The 23,013-nt window shown below is 42.0% G+C and overlaps 1 protein-coding gene across 1 annotated transcript in view; it reads left to right on the forward strand.

Annotated features, from left to right (window-relative positions):
• The window catches only part of pdcd4a (programmed cell death 4a), a 50,208-nt gene extending 27,504 nt beyond the window's left edge, over positions 1 to 22,704 (forward strand). Inside the window, exons 5-11 of the mRNA XM_027168767.2 lie at positions 4,850 to 5,074; positions 5,474 to 5,571; positions 5,732 to 5,846; positions 13,339 to 13,446; positions 14,845 to 14,955; positions 21,349 to 21,488; positions 22,340 to 22,704. Of these exons, the coding sequence (XP_027024568.1) occupies positions 4,850 to 5,074; positions 5,474 to 5,571; positions 5,732 to 5,846; positions 13,339 to 13,446; positions 14,845 to 14,955; positions 21,349 to 21,488; positions 22,340 to 22,391 (849 nt within the window). The 3' untranslated portion in view covers positions 22,392 to 22,704. The remainder of the gene's footprint in view (positions 1 to 4,849; positions 5,075 to 5,473; positions 5,572 to 5,731; positions 5,847 to 13,338; positions 13,447 to 14,844; positions 14,956 to 21,348; positions 21,489 to 22,339) is intronic.
• The last annotated feature ends 309 nt before the right edge of the window (positions 22,705 to 23,013 follow it).

Genomic DNA, 23,013 nt, shown 5'->3' on the forward strand with positions numbered 1-23,013 from the left:
AATTTAACTCACAAATTAGCAAAAATGAGCATGAAACAGACGTCGTTAGAAAGTTAGAAACTCTGCAGGTGTTCTGGATTAAAGTCATGGCGAAATATCCTGATTGCCACCACAGTACTGTTGCCATTTCAATGCTATCTATGTGAAGCGGGGTTTTCTGCAGTGACGGCAACCAAAACAAAACAACAGAATAAAATGGACATAAGCAACACACTTCGGGTGTCATTGTCTCCTATTACCCCATATAGAACCGTCTCGTTGCAAAGAAACAAGCTCAGGGTTCTCATTGATTTAGTGTTGTAGTGCATTAAAAAGACATGTTTAAATACAATTAAATTTAATTTATTAATTTTAATTTAATTGTATAGCCCCCACCCCCAGCAGGCCACGGTAAAATGATCAAACATTGACCCGTCCGCGGCGAAAAAAAGGTTGGGGACCACTGCCCTACACTGTTATGTGTCAAGATAAAGGAATCATGTGTTGAACCAGGCCAGCGTGCCACAATGTTTGTGAGGGTCATGTTGGGGTTACACATGATTTGCACATTAATAGAATGCACATGCTTTCTGTTAACATAAGCAAATTCATTTGCAGATGGTGCCCTTATAGCAACATGAGCGCAGTCAATTGCGTCAATTACATTTGGGAAACCAGACATTGCTGCAAAATGTAATTTTAATTTCGGCCTGTTCTCGCACAGTGTATGGGAACCCGATGTATCGACTACCCATATTAAGTATACCATTCAAAATGACAGATATTATGGCACTCGGACGGCTGTGATATACCAGACCTATAGGGTGAGATGATAGATTTCAGTAGAATCATTTCATATACTGAAAGGTTTTAGACACAAAGTTGAGGATTATATATATATATATATATATATATATATATATATATATATATATATATATATATATATATATATATATATATATATATAATTTACCTGTCGGGGGGCACGGTGGCTTAGTGCTTAACACATTCACCTCACACCTCCAGGGTTGGGGGTTCGATTCCCGCCTCTGCCTTGTGTGTGTGGACTTTGCATGTTCTCCCCGTGCCTCGGGGGTTTCCTCTGGGTACTCCGGTTTCCTCCCCCGGTCCAAAGACATGCATGATAGGTTGATTGTCATCTCCGAAAAATTGTCCATAGTGTGTGAGTGCGTGAGTGAATGAGTGTGTGTGCCCTGTGATGGGTTGGCACTCCGTCCAAGGTGTTTCCTGCCTTGATGCTAGATGACGCCTGAGACACAGGCTCCCCGTGACCCGAGAAGTTCAGATAAGTGGTAGAAAATGAATGAATTTACCTGTCTGCCAATTCCCGCTGGAAACAGCCGGTTGCCAAGAATCATGGTCTCTGAAAACTCATTCTCTCCTTATTCTCCCATTGGCGTAATCCTCCAGCAGTGCCATCATGAAGCATTGCATACCCTGTTCACCGGAGGATTTATGTTTCTAGCAATTAGACTGATCGTTAACACCTTGACAAAATCACAGAATTAATTTGTAGGCGAAAATTAAGACGAAAATGTTATCGTGAACACATGCTTCTTCATGACGGTTTTGTAATGAACACCGTAATAGTTAGGACTGATGATGAGTAGCGATTGTGCTTCATGACTGTATTTGCAGACTTTGACATTTTATGATATATGTACATTAAGCTAAATGTTTTTGCACTGTGTTCTGCAGTTCTCTAATAAAAGGGTATTTCATGCTATTCTGTATCACATGTAGTCGCGCCATCTCCTCCTGCGCTCCCGTTGTGGACAATGTGACTGTAAGGCAGCGCTGATTATTCATTCATTCATCTTCTACCGCTTATCCTCAGGCATCATTGGGCATCAAGGCTGGATACACCCTGGACGGAGTAGCGCTGATTTATTATTATTATTATTATTATTATTATTATTATTATTATTATTATTATTTTATTTTGAATACATTTTGAATTATGTTTGGATTTTAATAGATGTATATAGCCTAAAACAATCGGCACAAATAACACTGTTGGATTTAATCTTCATGATAATGTGGATATAACGTATGAAATGGAGTGAAAATTAAATATCATTAATTCTTATAATCGTTCTTCTCACATGAATTTTCTACAATCTAACTTCAGTTCACGACCTCACCATCTGTGTCGCCAATTCCCTTTGTCTCCAGAATGTGCGTACACATCTCAAAGTTTGCTTAAAGGTGCACACATTTTCCCGTCAAGTTTGTTTTTTTATAGATCACAACCTTTGTGCGAAAACTGGCGTACGCACGTTTCCAGCCCCGTTTTGTGCGTATGCAAGCTTTATAAATGAGACCCCAGGTCTTTCACTGTGGAGCTACTAGTAACAGTATGTCCCTCCAAATGGAAGTTAAGTTGTGAGAGTTTCTGTGTACTGGTTTTTGTACCTATGAGTAGTATTTCTGTCTTATCAGAATTTAACAACAGAAAATTGCAGTTCATCCAGTCTTTTATCTCTCTAAGGCATTGAGTTAATTTGGACACTGTGGCTATTTCATCTGGTTTTGATGAGATATATAACTGTGTGTCATCAGCATAACAATGGAAACTAATCTGATGTCTTCTAATAATGTTCCCTAATGGAAGCATGTATATCGAGAAAAGCAGAGGTCCTAGGACTGATCCTTGAAGGAATTTTTATATATAATCTACATTTTTTTATTCACACAGTGGTGTTTGCCCCTTTCTGATTTTGTATTTTTGCATGTTTATCGCACTTTAATGTTTCAGATTATAAGACAAATTTAAATATTAGTCAAAGATAACACATGTAAGCACAACATGCAGTTTTTAAATGAAGGTTTTTATTATTCAGGGAAAACAAAATCCAAACCTACATGGCCCTGTGTGGAAAACGTGTTTGCCCTTAAACCTAATAACTGGTTGGGTCACCCTTAGTAGCAAGAACTGCAATAAAGCATTTGCTATAACTTGCAATGAGTCTGTTACAGTGCTGTGGAGGAATTTTGGTCCACTCATCTTTGCAGAATTTTTGTAATTCAGCAACATTGGAGGGTTTTTGAGCATAAACTGCCTTTTTAAGGTCATGCCACAGCATCTCAATAGGGTTCAGGTCAGGACTTTGACTTGGCCAGTCCAAAGTCTTCATTTTGTTTTTCTTCAGACATTCAGAGGTGGACTTGCTGGTGTGTTTTGGATCATAGTCCTGCTGCAGAACCGCACTTTGTCCTTCAAGATTTTTTGGTAGACAGCAGAATTCATGGTTCCAAGTCTTCCAGGTCCTGAAGCAGCAAAGCAGCTCAGTCACACTACCACCACCATATTTTACTGTTGGTATGTTCTTTTTCTGAAATGCAGTATTACTTTTGTGCCAGATGTACTGGGACACACACCTTCCAACAGTTTTTCATCCTTTGTCTCGTCAGCCCACAGAGTATTTTCCCCCAAAATCATCGTGGCCTAATGGTTAGAGAGTCTGACTCGTAATCCTGAGGTTGTGGGTTCGAGTCTCGGGTCGGCCACGACTGAGGTGCCCTTGAGCAAGGCACCGAACCCCCCCAACTGCTCCCCGGGCGCCGCAGCATAAATGGCTGCCCGCTTCTCTGGGTGTGTGTTCACTGCTGTGTGTGTGCACTTTGGATGGGTCAAATGCAGAGAACGAATTCTAAGTCTGGGTCACTGTACTTAGCCGTATGTCACGTCACTTAAGATGTTTTCTGAGACAAGACAGCAAATATTTTTCACACAGGCCCATGTGGGTTTGGATTTTGTTTTCCCTTAATAATAAAAACCTTCATTTAAAAACTACATGTTGTGTTTAATTGTGATATCTTTGACTAATATTTAAATTTGTTTGATCTGAAACATTAAAGTGAATTGTAATTGTCCATGATTGAGGAAAGAAACACTCTGATATTCTGTTAGCTGTCCTCACTATCTGCTGCAGGGCCTTGCAGTCTGAGATGGTGCATTTCCCAAACTAGGTAGAGATGAAGCTGCTTAGGATGCTCACTAAAAATGTGGCCAGGATGAAAGGTGGGAGATGAGCTTTCCTCAGCCTTCACAGATTTGAGATGTTGCTGGTCTTTCTTGCTGATTAAGCTGGTGTTGTGGGACCCAATGATGTTTGTCAAGAGCACCAAATTCCTTCCTAAATAATTGTTAGAGATGTATATTTATTCTGTTTCTATACTTATGTAAAGCTATTTCAGACAATGTGAATTGTTAAAAGTAAAATGAATTGAATTGAACTGTAACTGTAATCAACAGGTTGTCAACTCAAGAACAGACTATTAGCTGATGCACCAGCTCACTTTGACTCATTGTTCTTGTTGTTGAGACCAACCATGGTTGAGTCAAGTCAGGTTTTATTGTCATTTTAACCATATATAGCAGATGATGTACACAGTGAAATTAAACAAAATTCCTCCAAGACCCTGGACCCTATGTAAAGACAGACTAAATTTTACTAGACCTTAATTCTGTGTGGATTTAGGTAGCTCTATTAAAATAAAGTGCAGGTGTGCAACCTTGCTCAAACAGTGCAAGACAAAGGATGGTGCAAACAGACAACACAATATACTACATAGGCAGATACGTAGAGATAGTGCAGATAGTTTGTCTGTTGTGCAAGTAGCAGCATTTATAAATTAAAGAAGTAAAATGCAAAAACATATGTGTGTGAGTGTAAGTCCAGCACCTGAGTGTTGAGGATTCGGATAGCTTGAGGGAAGGGACTGTTACACAGTCTGTGTTTGATTTGGTGTGTGCAGTGCAGTGCAGATATACATGGTATGTAGTGAAGTGTAGGCTTATGGGCATGTAATGCAGTTATTTTTAGTGAAGTCTGTATGTTAGATGCTCCTGAAGGACCTGAACCTGGGACCCCGACAGTGTATGTTCCCATCTCTGGCTGTGTGTTTGTCTCTGGAATATAAAGCCAGTCAGCGTGAGCTCACATCTCGCCTGCTGTCTGACCTCATCGCAAAACAAGTCCTTAATGAGGGTGATATTACTACTGCCTTCAATCACACACTCGCGCAGCTGCCTGAGCTCATCTTGGATACACCTGATGCTCCACAGGTAATGCACACTTGCGTTTCCAATCACACTTTGACACAAACACAGCAAAATTAGCTCATTCTGAGTACACTTGAATTGTAATACTTTTGCAAGAAGAATGTAAAATATTACTGTGTGCCAGACAGAATGCCTACCTTTTTATTATTAATATACTTTATTATTACCCTGTAGGGGTATATGTATAGATCTATATCTCAGAAATAAATAAATAAGCATAAGTGTGTGTATGTACACAGTATATATATATATATTAGTTAAGATTAAATTTTTAAGTCATGCATATGTATGTTGGTATAGGTTTTATGGGAATGTACTATAGACGTATGAGTATGAGCACTCACACTTTTTCTTTCTCTTACAACCAACCTCCTCCCCCACCCCAACATATTTCCCTTCCAGATGCTGGGTCAATTTATTGCCCGAGCCATCGCTGACCATGCCCTTCCCATGGACTTCCTGCAGAAGTACAAAGGAAAAGTGGACTGTGATCATGCACGGTATGAGTCTGTATTTCTGAACAGAATATTGGTGCATTGTGTAAAATGTGTTAAACACAGTATAGTAGTAATATAATTACATACACGTTAAAGGATGGAGAATTGGCATTCACTGCCAAAACTGGCGCACTATGGGAAATGTCTGTTGTATGTGTTTTAGGGCTGCTCTGGACAGAGCATCAGTCTTGCTATCAATGAAGAGAGAAATTGTGAGATTGGATAATGTGTGGGGAGTTGGTGGTGGTCAGAGACCTGTCAAACTCCTTATCAAAGAGGTATGAAGGGCTACAAACCATATTAATTATGTTAATTATATATATTTTTTCATTTTGGAAATATATACAAATGTAAAAAATAACAAAAACATGACAATAAAGACAAACCGGAAAAGGTAGGTATAGTTTACAAATGGAATTCTTAGCACTGATTGGATGAGACCTCTGACACTCAAGATGTACATGAAGTATAGCAGGCTTCAGCAGTAGAAAGTTTGTGTGTGTATATGAATGTGTAAAAATTTATTGTCCTTACTGTGGATTAAAATATGCTGTTCTGACAGATTTCTGCAGTTCATGTGGCAAAAATCTTGGTATTAAGAGACATGGCAGAAAACTAACCGCAGTTGGTTAAATTAGTCGCATGGATATTATAGGGGCGCAGCTTTTAGATACTTGGTGGGAAAATTGCTGAAAGAGGAAAGCGAGCATCTGCAAGCTTCTACACCACAGCAAAAGAACGTACTACGAAAAGAACTTTTTAATACATACATAATTTAATACATAACAAAACGAATACAAAACAATTCACAGTATAAATTATAATTCATGTAGTATAAAGGCTACTCTTTTTTTATAACCCTAAATAACCCACATTTAAGGAATGGGGGGAAAATAAGATTTAAGAGAGACAAAATTATATTAAGCCAGAAAAAAGATAAATTTAGTTTACTGTAGAATACTGTAGATCCGAAGGTATTCCTCTTCAAAGTCACAATGTCTGTAATACAATTTATCCAGAAAGCATTGATCCAGAGTCGCCATGTTTGGTGATGTATTTGCACCATGAGGCACTTTTTAATATATTATAAAATTGATATTTCAAATTAATCAAACAATCTCAGGTCATTTTATAGCTACCTACACAATGCTCACAATAAAGATCCTTTACTTTTACTGTGGACTTTTGAAGTAATAGTAATTGTTTATTTAAATTTACAAGATGAGACAATATAATCAAAGCATTTTAATCCATTGTTAAATATGCACAAAATAAAATACTGAATCATTTTTCTTTTGTAAAATTACTCCCAGATCTGTACCATGAGCTTCAGTGGTTCTTGTTTCCCTCCTGGACAGATATACTCCTGGGAGTTTAATGTCCGATAGGAATTCATCTCTCAGGTGCAGGGTGCTATTCTCCTCCCACCCTTACATATGGAAATTCTGGGTATAGCCCGTGAGGGAACCAGCTCTTGAACTTTGGTTTCTCAATGGAGGTTGAGGAGATAATATTGAATGCCATGGCTCCTTCCACGAAAAAAGTTGTTTGATCTTAAATGAAGGCTATTTTGCCTCTGTTGTGATCAGTGGCAGTGGGACACAGTCCACTGTTCCATTGGTACAGTGATGCAATGCCTGCAAATGTGCCTCTCTAAGTGTCTAATGCCTACCATTACAAAAGTGTACTTGGCAGCTACTGCTGCGAGTCACACACCCCATGGTCTCTCACTTTCTGCATGGTGCCAGGCGACTGAGGTTTTTCTGCACACCATACCTCCCCTTGGGTCTTTTTAGTGGTCCTAGAGGGGCTGTTAGGAGCCCCTTTTGAGCCTCTGGGAAGTTTCTTACCCATACGATGGCTCCTGTATTAGCTTTGATATCTGTAAAAAGAGGGGACTTGTAGGCCCTCTCAGCCTTACCCTCCTGTCTGCAGTTTGCTCCAGGTATGTTCAGGGCTATTTTACATTCCATGGCAGGATATATTCCCAAGGTGCCAATTTTGGACAATTGTCTGGTCATCTTGCTGACCTACTATCCTTTGCCCCATGAGTGTGGGGGTGTGGTAGCTCAGTGGTTAAGGTGTTGGGCTACTGATCGGAAGGTCATAGGTTCAAACCCCAGGTCCACCAAGCTGCCACTTCTGGGCCCCTGAGCAAGCCTCAGTTGCTCAGTTGTAAGTCACTCTGGATAAGGGTGTCTGCTACATGTCGTAAATGAGTCAGAGGAGCAGGAGAACTGCACTTTCTCCATCTGGTCTGGTCCCTCAAGGCTTTCGTCCACCACTTGAGCTTGTGGCATAAGTCTTCTTTGGCAACTGCAACAAAGCAGCATTGGGTAGTTTAAGCTTATACCCAGGCTTATGAGGCCTGGCTTTATTTTTTTTTTAGCACTTTTAACAATTCACATTGTCATAAGCTGCTTTACAGAATTATAGAAACAGAAGAGAAAAAAATAAATAAATAATAATAATAATAATAATACATTCTTAAGAATAAAAATAAATAAATGAATTCATATAAAGTTTAAAATTAATTAAAAATATTAAAGATTTAAAATACTATACATCTCCCTAATGAGCAAGCTGGAGGTGACGGTGGCAGGGAAAACTACCTTGAGAGGAGCCAGTCACAGAAGTGAACCCATCTTCATTTAGGTGACACTGGACAGTAAATAATGCAAATAAAAATAGTAATTTCTACAAAAGTTTCTGTTAATACTACCAAGAGCTCCTGAGGAACTTATGGGTCAGTGCAAACTCTGAGTTCACCATGGACCCAACACTAATTCCTTCCTGTCAAAGTCTTCAAATTATTGCTTATAAAGCTTTGATTAGACCATTTTAATCCCCTTCAAGAGTGACTTATTTTCACTGATTGCCTCTTCAAAATTATCAACCTGCATACTGGATCCCATGTGTTTCTTTAAACACTACATACTAACAGTAGCTATAGAAACCATTCTAAAGATAATAAATTCTTCCCTTAGCGCTGGCTATGTGCCGAAATATTATTATTCCGCTGGGAACGTTTGGCAGAGTCTCCTGTCAGAGAGATCTTCAACTCTCACTCCGGCAGAGCTTCAACCAGTTATCAAAACTTTGGTTAAAAAACCTGACCTCGACCCAACCCAGCTGTCCAACTACTGGCCAATATTAAACCTCCCCTTTATCTCCAAGATCCTCGAAAAAGTTGTAGCTCAGCAGTTATACTCATACCTACATAGGAATAATATTTATATAATGTATTAGTTAGGATTTAGGCCTCATCATAGCACAGAGATTGCACTGGTTAAAGTGGTAAATGACCTGTTACTGTCCTCTGATCAGGGTTGTGACTGTTTGCTAGTATTACTTGAACTTAGTGCATCTTTTGATACCATTGACCATTCTATACTACTTGATAGGCTAGAACATGTTTTTGGTGTTAAAGGGACAGCTCTCTCTTGGATCTTATTTGACAGATCTTTGTCAGTTCTTAGATCTAAATGGTGACCACTCTAAACAAACAAAGGTAATGTTCGGTATTCCGCAAGGTTCTGTTTTAGGCCCATTGCTTTTCTTCCTATATATGCTGCCCCTTGGTTTAATTATTCATAAACATGGTATTAGCTTCCACTGTTATACTGATGACACACAGCTATATGTTTCAGCTCAGTCAGATGTGTGTCAGAAGCTTAATAAAATTGAAGATCGTGTGAAGAACATTAGACAGCGGATGCTTACTTCCTTCCTCCTGCTTAACCCTGACAAGACAGAAGTGCTTTTACCAGGTCCACAGGCAGCCAGAAGTAAGCTTACTGATTACAGATTAACACTGGATGGTCATTCTATTACAACATGTGCCGCTCTCTCATTTGAATCTCACATAAATAATACCACAATGGTAGCCTTCTTTCATCTCAGAAATATTTCTAAGATAAGAAATATGATCTCATTGCATGATGCAGAAACACTAGTTCATGCACTAGCTCCAGTTAGTCCAGAACCTAGCAGCTAGAGTACTCTAACTAGAAGAGATGATATGAACATATCACCCCTATCTTATTCTCATTGCATTGGCTTCCAGTCAAGTTTCATGTTGATTATAAAATACTATTATTAACCTATAAAGCACTTAATGGTCTTGCGCCACAGTACCTGAGAGATTTATTTATTTATTTTATGATCCCTCCATAAGGGTTTTTGAACCGCTCTTTGTCTGGCCTGTCACCTGTTTGCCTTGGGAGACCCTACCAGGGGCAGAAAGCCCCAGGCAACATAGCTCCTAGGATCATTTAGGCACACCCCTCCAGCACAATAAGGTGGCGGTTCAAGGAGGGGACAAGGGTTCAAAAACCCTTATGAAGAAAATTAAAACAAGGTCCGTAACGTCGCCCTGTATGGCGCAACCGGGGCCCCACCCTGGAGCCAGGCCCAGGGTTGGGGCTCGTATGCGAGCACCTGGTGGCCAGGCTTTAACCCACGGGGCCCGGCCGGGCTCAGCCCGAAGGAGCGATGTGGGGCCGATCTCCTGTGGGCCCACCACCTGCAGGAGAAACCGTAAGGGGCTGGTGCAATGTGGATTGGGTAGCAGTCGAAGGAGGGAGCCTTGGCGACCCAATCTCCGGACACGGAATCTGACTCTAGGGACATGGAATGTCACCTCGCTGGGGGGGGGAAGGAGCCTGAGCTGGTGCGGAAGGTTGAGAGATACCGACTAGAGATAGTTGGGCTCACCTCCACGCACAGTTTGGGCTCTGGAACCCAACTCCTCGAGAGAGGCTGAACTCTCTAATCCTCTGGAGTTGCCCACGGTGAGAGGCGGCAGGCTGGTGTGTGCTTGCTCATAGCCCCCCAGCTCAGCAGCCATGTGTTGGAGTTCACCCCAGTGAACGAGAGGGTCGTTTCCCTGTGCCTTCGGGTCGGGGAGAGGTCTCTCACTGTTATTTGTGCTTATGGGCCAAATGGCAGTGTAGAGTACCCGACCTTCTTGGCGTCTCTGGGAGGGGTGTTAGAAAGTGCCCCGACCGGGGACTCCGTCGTTCTATTGGGGGACTTCAACGCTCACGTGGGCAGCGACAGTGACACCTGGAGGGGCGTGATTGGGAGGAACCCCCCCCCCCCCCCCCCCCCGAACTGAACCCAAGTGGTGTTCTGTTATTGGACGTCTGTGCTAGTCACAGTTTGTCCATAACGAACACCATGTTCAAGCATAAGGGTGTCCATCAGTACACATGGCACCAGGACACCCTAGGTCGGAAGTCAATGATCGACTTTGTGGTTGTTTCATCTGACCTCCGGCCGTATGTCTTGGACACTCGGGTAAAGAGAGGGGCGGAGCTGTCAACTGATCACCACCTGGTGGTGAGTTGGGTCCGATGGCAGGGGAGGAAGTTGGACAGACTTGGCAGACCCAAACGTACTGTGAGGGTCCGCTGGGAACGTTTGGCAGAGTCTCCTGTCAGAGAGATCTTCAACTCTCACCTCCGGCAGAGCTTCAACCAGATCCCGAGGGAGTTTGGAGACATTGAGTCCGAGTGGACCATGTTCTCCACCTCCATTGTCGAGGCAGGGTTCATGGGAGTTTGCCCAACCAGTCCACATGTGTTCTGTGGATCTGCAGAAGGCATTTGACTGTGTCCCTCGTGGTGACCTGTGGGGGGAGCTCTGGGAGTATGGGGCTCGGGGCCCTCTGCTAAGGGCTGTCCGGTCCCTATATGATCGGAGCAGGAGGAATTTGGTTCGCATTGCCGGCAGAAAGAAAGTCAGACTTGTTCCCGGTGCATGTTGGACTCCGGCAGGGCTGCCCTTTGTCACCGGTCCTGTTCATTATTTATATGGACAGGATTTCTAGGTGCAGTCGGGGGCCGGAGGGAGTCCGGTTTGGGGACCACAGGATTTCGTCTCTGCTTTTTGCAGATGATGATGTCCTGTTGGCTTCTTCAAATCAGGACCTTCAGCATGCACTGGGACGGTTTGCAGCCGAGTGTGAAGCGGCGGGGATGAGAATCAGCACCTCCAAGTCCGAGGCCATGGTTCTCAGCCGGAAAAGGGTGGCTTGCCCCCTTCAGGTTGGTGGAGAGCTCCTGCCGATCTGTTGTGGTGAAGAAAGAGCTGAGCCACAAGGTGAAGCTCTCTATTTACCAGTCGATCTACGTTCCTACCCTCACCTATAGTCATGAGCTTTGGGTCATGACCGAAAGGACAAGATCCCGGATACAGACGGCCGAAATGAGTTTCCTCCGCAGGGTGGCTGGGCGCACCCTTAGAGAGGGTGAGGAACTCAGTCACTCGGGAAGAGCTCAGAGTAGAGCCGCTGCTCCTCCACATTGAGAGGGGTCAGCTGAGGTGGCTCGGGCATCTGTTTCGGATGCCTCCTGGACGCCTCCCTGGGGAGGTGTTCCGGGCATGTCCAACTGGGAGGAGGCCCCGGGAAAGACCTAGGACACGCTGGAGGGACTATGTCTTTCGGCTGGCCTGGGAACGCCTTGGTATTCCCCCGGAAGTGTCTGGGGAGAGGGAAGTCTGGGTGTCCCTGCTTAGACTGCTGCCCCCGTGACCCAGCCCTCGATAAGCGGTAGAAAATGGATGGATGGATTTTTTATGATCCCTCACACCTACTTTGATCAAAAGGTACAGGCTATTTGGTAGTACCTCAAGTACCAAAGGCTACATAGCTTTTTCTCACAGAGCCCCAGAGTTATGGAACAGACTTCCAATTAGTGTTCGGGACTCAGACACGGTCAATCCTGATGTTGTACTGCTGAGTCTCTTTGCCTGGTTGTCACCTTGTCAGGGATCGATCTGCATGGTCAGCCAGTGTCTCATGGGATTGTTGTAAATGAAGCCACCTGGAAACTGTCATGGCTTATTTTGAACCAATGTTGTGTCAGTCAGCTGTATGTTCTGGTGTTTATCAGCAATCAGGTCTGTGCTGAGCTCAGAGTTTACATTGTCCCATTAGTTCCTCAGGAGCTCTCGGCTGCACTGTTATAAACTGTTGTAGAAAGACATTATTTACATTTACACTATTTACTGTAGAGTGTCACCCAAATGAGGATAGGTTCCCTTCTGAGCCTGGTTCCTCTCAGCGTTTTTTCTTCTTATAATCTTAGGGAGATTTCCTTGCTGCTGTCGCCTCTGGCTTGCTCATTAGCAAGGCTTAAACTCAATTGATCAGTTGTACAAAATCAAATAATGTCGCTCTGCATAAGGGCGTCTGCCAAATGCGTAAACGGGATCCTACTCCCTGACTGTTTTGCAAGTGTAAGAGTTGATGCAGGATTGAAGCCAAAGGATGGTCACACCAAATACTGATTTGATTTAGGTTTTCCTTCTGTTCACTCACTTTGCATTTTATAAATTGATAAAAATAAACAATTAAAAATATATATAATAATTTTTACTTTACAGTGTTTTTTCACATTTGCCTAAAGCCTTTGCACAGTATTTTATATTCCCAACTTAATTTCATTCATGAAAAATCATGCGCCATTTTGAATATTTTGAAAAAACTTTGTTACCTCATACTGCACTGGGTGTCTAAAGTTCATCACATTTTGGCTCAGATTATAGAATTCACCATATACATCTACAAAATTAGTCTGATAGGCCAGAACCGAATCAAAAGCCAATCCCTATCTATTATTTTCTGGTATACCTAGGTAATGATTATTGTCACTGGTATTACATGCCTTTTATACAAAGTGTGCTGGATTGCCTACACACTCATGCCTTTCTTTCCCCATTTCTAATAGGAATTTAATACTTTCACATTGTGTCTCTGTGTAGATGAATCTGCTTTTAAAGGAGTACCTTATCTCAGGTGAACTATTGGAAGCAGATCATTGTCTGCGTGACCTTGAGGTTCCACATTTCCACCATGAACTGGTCTATGAGGTATGTACACATGTTAAAATTGAGTGTCTTTTAATGATAATTTATTACTAAAAAATTGCTATTAAGTTATTTGGTGGATTCTGTTGACAAACTGAACATTTACTGAATTTGTCAAACTTAAGTCCAGACTGAACTACAGACGGACATCCTCTTTGTGGAAGGTATAGATATTCAGATATTCACAGATCACCTTTGCTGCTTAACTGACTGCTTACTTGTTAAGGCTACAGTGTCAACATACTTGATCTCATTAAAGCCTTGCATTATTGTCAAATATTTTATTCAGTGTTAGCAATGTAATTTAAAGAAGTACTCCAGTGTTTGTACTTCTTGGGGCAGATAAAGAGTTTCAACCTAGGTTCTTCCAAAGACCATAATGGTACACTTATACACCTCCTTTATCTAGTCCATACTTACATACTCCATCTCCACTTGGAGTATGCTGCCACTACCAAGGACAAAAACATACTGCAGAATGTTATTTGTTGTGCTGAGAAGGTGATTTGTTGCAATTTGCCATACTCTAAACAGTATACTCTATACTCCAGGACTCTCTAAACAGGCAGTTAAGATTGTGGCTGACCTTCTCACCTTGGACACACCTCTTTGGCAGCATGCTGTGGTCCATAAAAACTCATGATACAAAAACAACTTATTTTCATTTGTAACTGGTCTCATCGACAATATCCAGGCCCCACCATGGTCTCTTAACTCCCCCTTGTACACCATCTTTCCTCAAACTGTGAGCATTTTGTTTGGTTTTGCATCCTGCACTATTATACAGTTACTTATTTTTTATGTGCCCTTACTTCAAATTGCCATTTACATTTAAGGCATTTGGCAGATTTCTTGGATTCAAAGTGAATTGCAATTATCTTGTTAATACATCTGAGCAGTTAAAGGCCTTGCTTAAGGCCCTAAAAGTGGCAGCTTTGTGACCCTGGATTTCAAACTTACAACCTTCCAATAAGTAGTCCAACATCTTGACCACAGAGCTACCAGTGTGATTCTGATTCGGTTACAGTGACACAAATCCGTGGTCTGTAAAGTGGCTTTTTAAACCCAAAATGCTTTGTAAATTTTGGAAGTGTGTCTTAGCCCCGAACACCTCAGGAAGCCTATTCCAAAGCTTAGAAGCTAAATACAAAAACACTCTACTGCCTATATTCTGGGAACTACCAAAATCCTGAGTTTTGTGTTCTCAAAGAGCATGATGGATTGTAGAGTGTTAGAAGACTGGTTAGATACATGGGAGCTAAACCATTAAGAGCCTTGTACATAAGCAGCAGGAGTTTGTAATCAATTCTAAACTTTAAAGGTAGCAAGTGTAGAGATGATAAAATTGGGTTTAAATGTTCATATTTTCTCAACCTTTTTTTTTTGTGATTGTGTGTATAGGCGGTATTGATGGTGTTGGAATCTAGTGGAGATGCTGCAATTCAGTCAATGGTGAAGCTGCTTCAGTCATTTTGGAAGTCTGGACTCATCACACTGGACCAAATGAACCGGGTAATATAAAATTATTATTTAAATTCTTTTGATGACTTGCACAACTGTACACAAAGCAACATGCATTGAAATGCTTTTCTTTAACTGTTTATTTTTTATTTTAAAAATAGAATAAAATAAATAGCATATTAGTTATAATATGTTTTATAAATGTTTTCTGAAACTGTTCTTGCACCAGTTTTGCAGGCTTTTAATCTTCTCCTGGTAGTCTTAGTTGTCAGCGATCAGCCCCACCACATCGGTAAACATGGCAATGGTGGTAGAATTGCTAGTGGCCACACAGTCATATGTAAACAGTGAGTACAGCAGGTGGCTCAGAACTCAATCCTGGTAGGCTCCAATTTTGAGGGCAATTTGTGTCTGCACACACAGACTGCTTGTGGTGTGCCTGTCAGAAACCTGGTGATCCACTGACACAGGGACACATGATGAAACTTAAAGGCCATGCAGAGTTACTATGTATTTAGAAATCTTACTTTTGGCTTCATGTGTTTCTATTACAAGCACTAGTCAGATTTGTATTCAGTATGTCCTTAACACGTTATTAAGCTTTTGTCTGTCATCTGGCTTTTCTGAAAACTACAGCTGCATCACCAGTGTTATAGTGGACGTTTGTGTCATGTTTAGGAATAAATTAACCAGGGATACAACAGTCCTTCAATACTAAAAGAATACAAGTTCTCCTTTATCTAGGGGTTAGTAGGGAGTTGTTACACAGCAAAAAATGCCCCTCTTGAAACAAGCAAGACATGCTTAAATCTAGTTAAAGTGTACTAGAATCAAGCAAAAAAAAATCTGCCAATGGGGTAAGCAAAATTGACTTGATAAGAATTCTTGAAAATAGCATAAATATATAATCACTAATAAATGCAATTAGATCTGAAATCTAGACAAAAATGCTTAAACTTGTGCAGTTTTTTCTTTTTATAAGAATTGAATAATATATACACTTGGTGCAAATTGCATTAAAACTAGAATATTATATCTTAAATCTAGTCACTAAAATTAGGTCTTGAAACTAGACAAACATGCTTATAATTATGCAATTTTCACTTTTTATAAGCTCTGAAAAATAAGTCATTTTAGTGCAAAATGCATTAAAACTAGAATATTTAACCTTGTTTTTTTAAAAGATGAAGATAGAAAATAGATCAATTCTTTAAACACCCCAATAATGAAACATAATAATGTACTAAATGAATAAACAAACAAGAAATTTTACTGAACATTTATTGAACAACCTCCTCTTAAACAAATCCAGCAGGATGAACTGATTCCAAGGCTAACTCACTCACACATACATGCACACATACACACATGTACATTTTATATACAATATATGAATTATACAATTTACAATAACATAACCTTCAACAAAATATTACATTCAATAACAAAAATATGGTTCAGAATTTCTTGAAACAAATAATTTTCTCTCTTAAACTCAACAGTATGATCACAATATGAGGTGAAAATGTTCGTTAATTGATTCAATTGAACAAAGTACATGGAACAAACGACTCGTTTAGCCAAAGTTTGTGAATCAAATGAATCAGTTCAGAGTTGTTGAACTCTTTCGATCAGTTCAAGTTAAAAAAATGTAGTATTTTTTGGTAGCAAAAAAATACAGAATGAGTTTGACGAACAAGAGTCTTTTTGTGTCCTCTTACCAGTTGATGATTTCTTAACACAGTGTAACGGTGAATCAGATTTGCGGGCGGCTCGCCATTGTGCACATTCAATCCCGTCCGATACCAGACGATTCCTCTTCAAAAGGGTTAAATATGGCACATATATACCAACAAGCTTATTTCCATATTCCAATTCTCCGTTGGATTGCATCAGCTTCTCTTTCAAATAATCACTTATTGTTTTCTCACTCCGATGACAATTTCTTATCACTGTAATCCTTCCAGAAATGTGAATTTTTTTGCATTCAATCTTTCTCTCCACATTTGGAAACATTCTTGAATACCACTTTGTATAGCAGCTTCGTTTGAATTTTCCCCCTCTGACTCAATTTCTCCACCTCTCACGCTCACGGTGGTAGCGTCATCTTGTCTCTCCTCCTCCTTCTCTCTCTCACGCAGCAGCGCCGTGGGCGGGGTTTAGGAAAGTGCTGTTTAAAGATTGACTTATGAAAGATTGACTCTTAGGAGAGTCAATCACTGGAATGAGAGCCATAATGGACAAAACAACTTTCTTTCTGGAACTTTCCTTTTAATTAGTAACCTGATTACTCGGGTTACACTCTCCCCGTCTTGAAGATATGCAGGTCCCTCTGCATCCTTCAGGCTGCAAAGTCACTGCAGAGGGGTGTCCACTATACATTTCCACATATGCACCATTAAGAGTATCAGTCCCCTCCAATGGGGCAGTGGTGGCTCAACTGGTTAAAGCTCTGGGTTGTTGATCGGAGGATCGGGGTTCAAGGCCCCGCACAGCCTTCCGGTCCCTTGAGCAAGGCCCTCAACCCTCCATGCTCCAGGGGTGCTTTATCATAGCTGCCCCTGCACTCTGACCCCAACCTCCTCAGTTGGGGTATGTGAAGAAAAGAATTCCACTGTGCTGTAATGTATATGTGGTGATCAGAGATGGCAAAAGTACACACATCCTTTACTCAAGTAGAAGTACAGATACTCATTTTTTAAAAGACTCCAGTAAAAGTAGAAGTAGTGACTACACTCTTTTACTCAAGTTAAAGTAAAGAAGTATGGGCTGTGACATGTACTTAAGTAAAAAGTCGCCGATAATTCTACCTGTTTAGTGTCATGCTGGTAACTGGACGCCATGTTTTATATATATATATATATATATTTGTGTGTGTGTGTGTGTGTGTGTGTGAGATGTGAAGTGTGCTGATGGATATTTGTGTTCATCAGCCACAAGAGTGTTACGAAAGGCAGGCACTGATGTAGGGGAGGTAGGGTGGAGTCAGCGTTCACATTCATCCCAAAGGTGTTCAGTAGGGATGAGATCAGAAAACAACATATAGCAGGAAAGGTCAGGTGACCCAATACTTTTGGAAATATAATGTACACCAAGTGTATCACCAAGGCCAGGGGTCGGCAACCTTAAACACTCAAAGAGCCATCTGGACCCGTTTCCAACAGAAAAAATACCACAGGGAGCCTTGTGACATCTAAAATGAAGAGAACACTGCATATATCGTTTTTTACCTTTTATGGAAAGTTACACTGTTACAGTTTCTAACCCATAGAGCAGAGCTACTGTCTTGTACACCTTTCCTTTGATTCTTGCTGACACTTTTGTCACACAACACTCTTGACACTTTTCTTCACCTGTACTTGACTCTTCACCTCTTTTTCTCACTCATTGTCACACTTGATGATTGACCCTAAATACTTAAACTCCTGCACCTTCTTGACCTCAGTAACCCCTGTAGCCTCACTGTTCTACTTCTTCTCATTCATTAACATCCTCAGATGCAAAAATTGCATTACAAATGGTTTACATATATCCACTTCCTTTCTTCTGTGGGACGTAGCCTTTGGACGTCCAATGAGCCGAGGCCAACTCTAAGAATCCTGAGACATCTCCAGTTAGACTCTGTGATACTAAGGAGATCTGAAGTCCATGATCCTTACACCAATACAACATTTGTTGACTGTATATTACAATCACACCCCCAGTGTCACCCATATGAGGATGGGTCCCCCTTGAGTCCGGTTCCTTTCAAGGTTTCTTCTTTTACCAATTTAAGGGAGTTTTTCCTTGCCACTGCTGCCTGAGTCATCTCAGCCTTGCTCATAGGAGGATAAATACATACACATTGTGAACTATCTAATAATAATCTTGAATTTTTTTATTCTGTTAATTCTTTTTCTTTTATTATTCGTTATTTCTTTTATCATTCCTTATGTGTACCTGTGCTATGTTTATGTTCTGTAAAGCTGCTTTGAGACAATGTCTATTGTAAAAAGCACTATACAAATAAACTTGAAATGAATTGAATTGAAATCTTAGCCTAGCTTCCACTACTCTTTCCCATAGCTTCATTGTGTGGCTCATCAACTTTATAATTAATTTCGAGGAGAGCCCTGTCTTTTAGCTTTATGATCTGGTTTGTTAGAAAGGACCGATGTGGCAGCCATATTGTTTACAAATGTCACGGTTTTTGATAATTGTTGGTTGTCACACTGCTGAGTTGTATGACAACAAAATTATGTAGATAAGACAAAAAATGTAGGGTAAGTCAAAAGTCCATCCATCCATCTTCTACCGCTTATCCGGGGCCGGGTCGCGGGGGCGGCAGTCTAAGCAGGGATGCCCAGACTTCCCTCTCCCCAGACACTTCCTCCAGCTCTTCCGGGGGAATACCGACGCGTTCCCAGGCCAGCCGAGAGACATAGTCCCTCCAGCGTGTCCTAGGTCTTCCACGGGGCCTCCTCCCGGTTGGACATGCCCGGAACACCTCCCCAGGAAGGCGTCCAGGAGGCATCCGAAACAGATGCCCGAGCCACCTCAGCTGACTCCTCTCGATGTGGAGTACCTTGCCACTGAGGAGCTTCTCAACTACCTCAGTGAGCTCAGCTTGGGGAATCGACGAGTCTACAACTGAGCCCCCGCCCTCTGCTTCCTCAGTGGAAGACATGTCGGTGGGGTTGAGGAGAACCTCGAAGTATTCCTTCCACCATCCGAGGATGTCCTCAGTCGAAGTCAGCAGATTCCCACTCCCACTGCGCCGGACGGTTTGCCAGAATTTCTTCGAGGCCAACCGATAGTCCTTCTCCATGGCCTCACCGAACTCCTCCCAGACCCGAGTTTTTGCCTCCATAACCACCCGGGCTGAAGCTCGCTTGGCCCTTCGGTACCTATCAGCTGCCTCCGGAGTCCCCCGAGCCAACCAGGCTCGATAGGACTCCTTCTTCAGCTTGACGGCATCCCTTACTTCCGGGGTCCACCACCGGGTTCGGGGATTGCCACCATGACAGGCACCGGAGACCTTACGGCCACAGCTCCGAGCGGCCGTGTCGATAATGGAGGTGGAGAACATGGTCCACTCGGACTCAATGTCTCCAACCTCCCTCGGGATCTGGTTGAAGCTCTGCCGGAGGTGGGAGTTGAAGATCTCTCTGACCGGAGACTCTGTCAAACGTTCCCAGCAGACCTTCACAGTATGTTTGGGTCTGCCAAGTCCGTCCAACTTCCTTCCCCGCCATCGGATCCAACTCACCACCAGGTGGTGATCAGTTGACAGCTCCGCCCCTCTCTTTACCCGAGTGTCCAAGACATACGGCCGGAGGTCAGATGAAACAACCACAAAGTCAATCATCGACTTCCGACCTAGGGTGTCCTGGTGCCATGTGTACTGATGGACACCCTTATGCTTGAACATGGTGTTCGTTATGGACAAACTGTGACTAGCACAGAAGTCCAATAACAGAACACCACTCGGGTTCAGGTCGGGGGGGCCGTTCCTCCCAATCACGCCCCTCCAGGTGTCACTGTCACTGCCCACGTGAGCGTTGGAGTCCCCGGTCGGAGCACTTTCCAGCACCCCTTCCAGACACGCCAAGAAGGTCGGGTACTCTACACTGCCGTTTGGCCCGTAAGCACAAATAACCGTGAGAGACCTATCCCCGACCCGAAGGCGCAGGGAAACGACCCTCTCGTTCACCGGGGTGAACTCCAACACATGGTTGCTGAGCTGGGGGGCTATGAGCAAGCCCACACCAGCCCGCCGCCTCTCACCATGGGCAACTCCAGAGTAGTAGAGAGTCCAGCCTCTCTCAAGGAGTTGGATTCCAGAGCCCAAGCTGTGTGTGGAGGTGAGCCCAACTATATCTAGTCGGTATCTCTCAAACTCCGCACCAGCTCAGGCTCCTTCCCCCCCCAGCGAGGTGACATTCCATGTCCCTAGTGCCAGGGTGTCTGGGTATTGGGTCGCCGAGGCCCCCGCCTTCGACTGCCACCCAATCCACATTGCACCGGCCCCTTGCGGTTTCTCCTGCAGGTGGTGGGCCCACCAGGCGCTGGCATGCGAGCCCCAACCCCGGGCCTGGCTCCAGGTCGGGGCCCCGGTTGCGCCTTACCGGGCGACGTCACGGACCTTGATTTAACTTTTCTCCTGAGGGGTGTTTTGAACCGTTCCTTGTCTGGCCAGTCACCCAGGACCTGTTTGCCTTAGGAGACCCTACCAGGGGCAAAAAGCCCCAGACAACATAGCTCCTAGGATCATTCAGGCACGCAAACCCCTCCACCACAATAAGGTGGCGGTTCAAGGAGGGGTAAGTCAAAAGTTTGTTGTAAAAATCTATGTAGGTTAAGCTAAGTAGGTTTTTTTCTTATTCTCAGAAGAACCAGCTGTTGTTTCCTGTTTGGTGGGATTTCTTAGAGAGCTTTCCACTAAATGTTTGTGCGTGCGTGTAGGGTTTTCAACGTGTGTATGCGGAGCTCCCGGAAATCAGCCTGGATGTTCCTCATGCCCACACCATCTTGGAAAGCTTTGTGGATGTTTGTCATCAGCATTCTGTCATCACCAAGCAGCTCAGAGATGCCTGCCCCTCCAGGTATGCCTCATTTAAATATTCATTGACTGAAAATTCATTCATCAAATATATTCATTTGACTGAAAATATGATATTAAAATATTGCAACTTGAGTCACAGTAATTATCCATTTCATTGGTGCAGTGGGGTGTAAAGTACTTGTAGGTAGATGTGTACTGAGTATAAGCTTCCAGATGCACAGCTTTTAGGTATGTAATGGGGTGAAATGGGCATGTTTCAGTAACATGAACAGAAAGCTGAGTGATCTTAACTGTATGGATGGAAATCATTTACTAATGGCTTAGTACATCTTTTTGTAAGTGCTGCCACCTCAGAAGCAGTATATACAGGGAATACAGTGTAATTAGATTATATAATTCCATAATTTTACATTAAGGGGCAGCTCAATTCCAGTCCAGCAGAATGAATCTAGTTCTCAGGCAGGTTCCATGGGAAAAGATTGAATGGAGATCTGATGATTAGGGAAAAAAAACTTTTTTTATTTAAACTTATTTTGGATTTGTAAATCACTGTGTGACCACAGAGAAATGCAGGCTTTATAGAGATCTTTATGTACCTGTACAATATGTTACTTTTTATAGAGAACTTGTTCCAGTGGTTTATTGAGGACAATTTTAATAAATTTCCAAATCGGCAAAACATGCAATTGGATAACTACGATAATCATACTAGATGTATCATGAAGTCTATCTTGTTGAAAGTAATGACTGTATGAGTATGTGTATGTTCTGCTTCATGTGTTCTTATTCAAACAGTTTGTTCTCAAATACATTGTAAATATACAGCTTAGTGTACCAAATGATGCATACTTTACAATTCTCTGATTTAACACATAGTTATTTGACCATCAGGGGGAGAAAGCGCTTTGTGAGTGAAGGAGATGGAGGGATCATTAAGAGCTGAAGATAAACCAGAGAGAGAATACGAACACATATATACACACACTTGTATTTTTAGTGGTGATGTAAGAATGGGGCAAGCTTTAATCTGATCACAGTTAATTTGCATGTAAAAAAAAATATATAAACAACTGTGCTTACATACATACTGTCATGCAAGCTCACATGCATTTTTTTTTCTTCAACTGTAATTATGGTAATTAAGTTTTAATCAGACATGTTACACCAGATGTGGGTATGTGTGTGTCTTCAGAATGAAAGCAGTTTGTTCTTGGCATTAAACTTGCACATTTTCACATTGTGTATTTAAAAATTTATTTCTGATTTCTCTTGTGTTTGATTACATCAGTAGATTTATTAAAATGTTAGAATCTGTATAAAGATAAATTGTGAGTGTGTTTGCCACCAGGAAGCAGTCTGGGCAGCAAAGCCATGAGTTTATATCCAAAGCAAACTGGGAACTGCATTCTCAAAAGTTTATTATTATTATTATTATTTAAGCATTTTAACACGACAAAGATTGACATTAATGTAGCTGAGTGATTGAAGGTAGTTAAAGTTTAAGAGCAATTAAGAATTAATATTTTGTTTGTAAACTGTACATTCACAGTTATTAATGATGCAAA

The sequence above is a fragment of the Tachysurus fulvidraco genome, chromosome 4 (genome assembly GCF_022655615.1).
Source record: "Tachysurus fulvidraco isolate hzauxx_2018 chromosome 4, HZAU_PFXX_2.0, whole genome shotgun sequence".
In the NCBI taxonomy this organism is placed as follows: Eukaryota; Metazoa; Chordata; class Actinopteri; order Siluriformes; family Bagridae; genus Tachysurus; species Tachysurus fulvidraco.